Source organism: Harmonia axyridis, chromosome 3 (genome assembly GCF_914767665.1).
Source record: "Harmonia axyridis chromosome 3, icHarAxyr1.1, whole genome shotgun sequence".
Lineage (NCBI taxonomy): Eukaryota > Metazoa > Arthropoda > Insecta > Coleoptera > Coccinellidae > Harmonia > Harmonia axyridis.
Window position 1 is genome coordinate 49,844,058 of NC_059503.1, and position 4,272 is coordinate 49,848,329.

Below are 4,272 nucleotides of genomic sequence, written 5' to 3' on the forward strand. Positions count from 1 at the left end.
CCGCCTATTATCTTGCGGACCAAGGAAAATTGGTCGCAGATAATACGGTTCCTGAAACAGTGCGGAATAAATATTCTGAGGAGTCAGAATATTAAAGATGGGGTCAGAATACAACCCGCTGGAGCCGACGATTATCGGAGAATCACCAAAATCTTCGACCAGAAAGATCTCCCGTATCACTCTTTCTCCCTTCCTGAGGAGAAAGTTCTTAAAGTGGTATTGAGGGGAATACCGGAAACGGTTGAGATGACAACCGTCGAAGAGGACTTGAAGAAACAAGGCTTCCACCCAACGGGAGCCTTTAGGATGAGAAGCGGCAAAGAAAGAAAGCCAACCCCCCTGGTTCTAGTCCACTTGCCGCGAGATGAAAGTCGTATTTACGACATAAGAACTGCCGCTGATGTCTGCGTTAAGGTGGAAACATTACGCAGAAAACCCGGTCTGGGCCAATGCCATCGGTGCCAGAAATTTGGGCATGCGGCAAATAGATGCAACGCACCAAGGAAATGCGTTGCCTGCGCAGAGGACCACAATGGGGTGACGAAGTGCCCCAAGGACAAAAAGAGCCCGGCGAAATGCGCTCTATGTAATGGCCCTCATCCGGCCAATTACAAGGGATGCCCCCTCAATCCCTCAAAGGGAAATCCGACGGTTTCCCTTTCAAAGCCGGCCGTCTCACAGAAAGATCAGGCCAAACCCATTTCGGCACCAAAAAGGACGGTTCCTGCCAAAGTAGAGCAGAAACCCGAGAAGAAGACCACGAAGGTGACCAGCGTTCAAAACGAAAAAGACGGCGAAAAAATCGCCTAAGAAAATTTCTCCGAAAAAGGCAGAAATTGAAAAACTCATGGCCACATTCCAGGTCATGATGAACCAGATGATCAAACTTCTGGAATAGCACTGGAGTACAGAAGGAAGCCAAAATCTCTGGAGATAGCCGTCTGGAATGCAGACGGCATCACCAATAAAAAGGACGAGTTCGAAGACTTCTTGAACAGGCATGAAGTGGATGTAGCACTGGTGTGTGAAACCCACCTCAAACCATGCCTCTCTCTGAAAATCCGCAACTACCAGACCTATCGTAGGGACCGGAATGACGAGAGAAAAGGTGGAACAGCCATCTTGATCAAGAAGTCTATTGCTCATTCAGAAATAAATCTACCCGATCTTCAGCATCTGGAAGCCAACGCAATAACTGTGTACACCAACTCCGGTGACATAAGATTGATTGCCGCTTATAATAGACCGGGCCGAAAACTACTCAATGAGGACTTGAGGCGTGTTTTCGATCCCAGAACTCCGACACTGATGGCAGGCGATCTGAACGCCAAGCATCCAGCATGGCATAGCAGAATCACAAATGCTAGTGGAAGAACACTGAACGATTTTGCGGACAATAACCAAGAAATCGTTATAGATGCACCGAATGAGCCAACTCATTACGGACCGATAGGTCGCCCGGATGTATTGGACATCGCAATGTTTAAGAACATCCCATTAGTTCATCGGATCACAGCCATATCTGAGCTGAGTTCCGATCATAATCCTTTTTTGGTTCATCTTGGAGATGAATTCGACGTGGATCCGCCAAAAACCAAGTCATGGACAGACTGGCAGGTTTTCAAGGAACAAATGACGACGAATATGGGTCCACTTAGACTCATATATGACTCCAAGGAACTGGACTCAGCCGTCGAGTCCCTCACGAAGATCATCAAAACGTCATTGGACGGTTCAACACGAATTTCTTCTTTGCCTAGTCAGAAGAACTCGATCCCAGAAGACATCAAGGAGCTTATCAGGGAGAAGCATAGAGCGAGGCGTAGAGCTCAGAACACACTCAGCCCTGAGGACCGTCGAGTGTTCAATCAGCTCAACGCTAGAGTCAAGGAGGCTCTCAGAAAGGTCCGGAATGATCGTTGGGAAGAGAAATTAATCTCTCTTTCCACAGAAGACAACAGTGTTTGGCGGATGGCCAAAGCACTGCGCTCAGATAGAAAACCAACCCCACCGATTCACGGTTTACAAGGAATGGTATATAGTCCAGATGAAAAGGCTGAAGCTTTCGCGGATAACCTCGAAAGCCAATGCAGTTGTACCTACAACTATGCGGATTTGGACCACATCGAGGACGTCAACCGCAAAGTGAGAAGAGATCTGAAAAAGGAATCAACGGAAGCTATTGGTTTCGCAACCGTTCAGGAAATCCAGAACACTATTATGTCGAGTAAAGTGAAAACGGCACCAGGACCAGACGGCATCACTAACTTGACGTTGCGAAACCTCCCTCGAAAAGCCTTAGTAGCATTGACGAATATAGTCAATGCTACGCTACGACTAAGGTACTTTCCGAAGGAATGGAAGAAAGCCAACGTGGTTTCAATCCACAAGGCCGGCAAAGATGCCAAATTCCCGCAGAACTACCGTCCTATCAGTCTTCTCTCGTGCATAGGGAAGATTACGGAAGCGGTCATTCTGAAAAGACTGAAGACAATAACAGAAGAAAAGAAGATTATACAGTTGGAACAGTTCGGTTTTCAAAGCCAACACTCCACTGTGCAACAGGTGCTCCGAGTAGTGGAACAAATCACGGATGGATATAACCGCAAACAAGTCACAGGGGCTGTGTTCTTGGATGTGGCCAAAGCGTTTGATAAAGTATGGCACAAAGGACTGCTATACAAACTGCTTGCGGCCGGATTTCCACTCTCCATGGTCCAGTTCATGGTGTCCCAAAATGGCAACGAAGTATCTACAGGAAGCCATCTATAGACTTCAATCCTGGTTTGCTCGATGGAGAATCGAAGTAAACCCTGAGAAGAGCGAAGCCGTTCTTTTCAGTCGAAAGAAAAAAGATCCCATAGGACATGTCGTAATGTTCGGTAGGAGGATCGAATGGAAAGACGAGGCCAAGTATCTGGGAGTGATACTTGACAAGAAGCTTACTTGGAAACAACACGTCACATCAGCTGTGACGAAGGGAAAGACAGCAGCGGCAGCGTTGCAACCGCTACTTTGCAAAAGCAGCAAAATGTCTCTTTCCAACAAGCTTCTTCTCTATAAGTCCACCATTCGGCCGGTCATGTCTTACGCATGCCCGGCTTGGGGATACGCCGCAAAGACGCATCTGCAGGGACTTCAAGTCGTGCAGAGTACGATCCTGAGACGGGCCGTAAATGCACCATGGTTTGTCAGCAACGTACGGATACATGAAGACCTGCATATACCATTCTTAGACGACCATTTAATAGATCTGAGCGTGAAGACCTTCAATAAAATGAAAAATCACGCAAACCATCTTATAAGGAAGGCTTGCGACTATGATGAAAAAGCCCCTAGGAAACACAAAAGACCGAAGATGGCACTTCCCTAGGAAGTGTGTATTAGAGCCAAACCCTTACTGGCACAGAGATTGTGTAACAATTAGTTACACAAACCTTCTGAAGTGGCATATTGCCACCTGCTAGAGCAGACCAAATTAGCTCACCAGAGGTAAATCATATTGAGACTGAGCAGTAAGAGGCTAATAGCCTGACTGCAAAAGAGAAAGAAGTTCCAAGTTCCAAGTTTCGAGGAATTATCAAAGCCCAACAATCGTTTTACTCTCCGATATTCCCGTATTATATTATAATGTCTGGTCGCGGTAAAGGTGGAAAAGTTAAGGGTAAGGCAAAGTCTCGTTCCAACCGAGCTGGATTACAATTTCCAGTTGGTCGTATTCATCGTTTATTACGCAAAGGAAATTATGCTGAACGAGTTGGAGCTGGAGCACCCGTCTATCTAGCCGCTGTTATGGAATATCTAGCCGCCGAAGTTTTGGAATTGGCCGGTAACGCAGCACGTGACAACAAGAAAACCAGAATTATTCCCAGACATCTTCAGCTGGCAATCAGAAACGACGAAGAGTTGAACAAATTGCTATCGGGAGTAACTATCGCTCAAGGTGGTGTTTTACCGAATATCCAAGCCGTCCTCTTGCCAAAGAAGACAGAAAAGAAATCATAAATACAATCTGTATGTGAAACGGCCCTTTTCAGGGCCACAATATTTCCTCATTGAAAAGATTTTTTTATCATCTGATCACTTTGGGTATAATAAAATTGCGACAATTTCACGGTCCTACTGACATTCGTAAGTAGGGTAAATGCTCTGATTTTCGACCAAATTAACAAAAACATCGATTTCGGGTACGACTTTTTCACACATAAACTAATCAAATTTTAAAGGTGTTGATGTTCATCGATTCTTTGGCTAGTTTTAAATAATTTGTCA

The 4,272-nt window shown here is 45.7% G+C and overlaps 1 protein-coding gene across 1 annotated transcript; it reads left to right on the forward strand.

The window, feature by feature from the left end:
• The first annotated feature begins 3,630 nt into the window (after positions 1–3,630).
• LOC123675414 (histone H2A) lies at positions 3,631–4,005 on the forward strand. Its single transcript, XM_045610767.1, has one exon. The coding sequence runs from the start codon at positions 3,631–3,633 to the stop codon at positions 4,003–4,005; it is 375 nt and encodes a 124-aa protein (XP_045466723.1).
• The last annotated feature ends 267 nt before the right edge of the window (positions 4,006–4,272 follow it).

Coding starts and splice junctions, on each gene's coding strand:
- LOC123675414 (XM_045610767.1), top strand. CDS start 3,631: ATGTCTGGTCGCGGTAAAGGTGGAAAAGTTAAGGGTAAGGCAAAGTCT.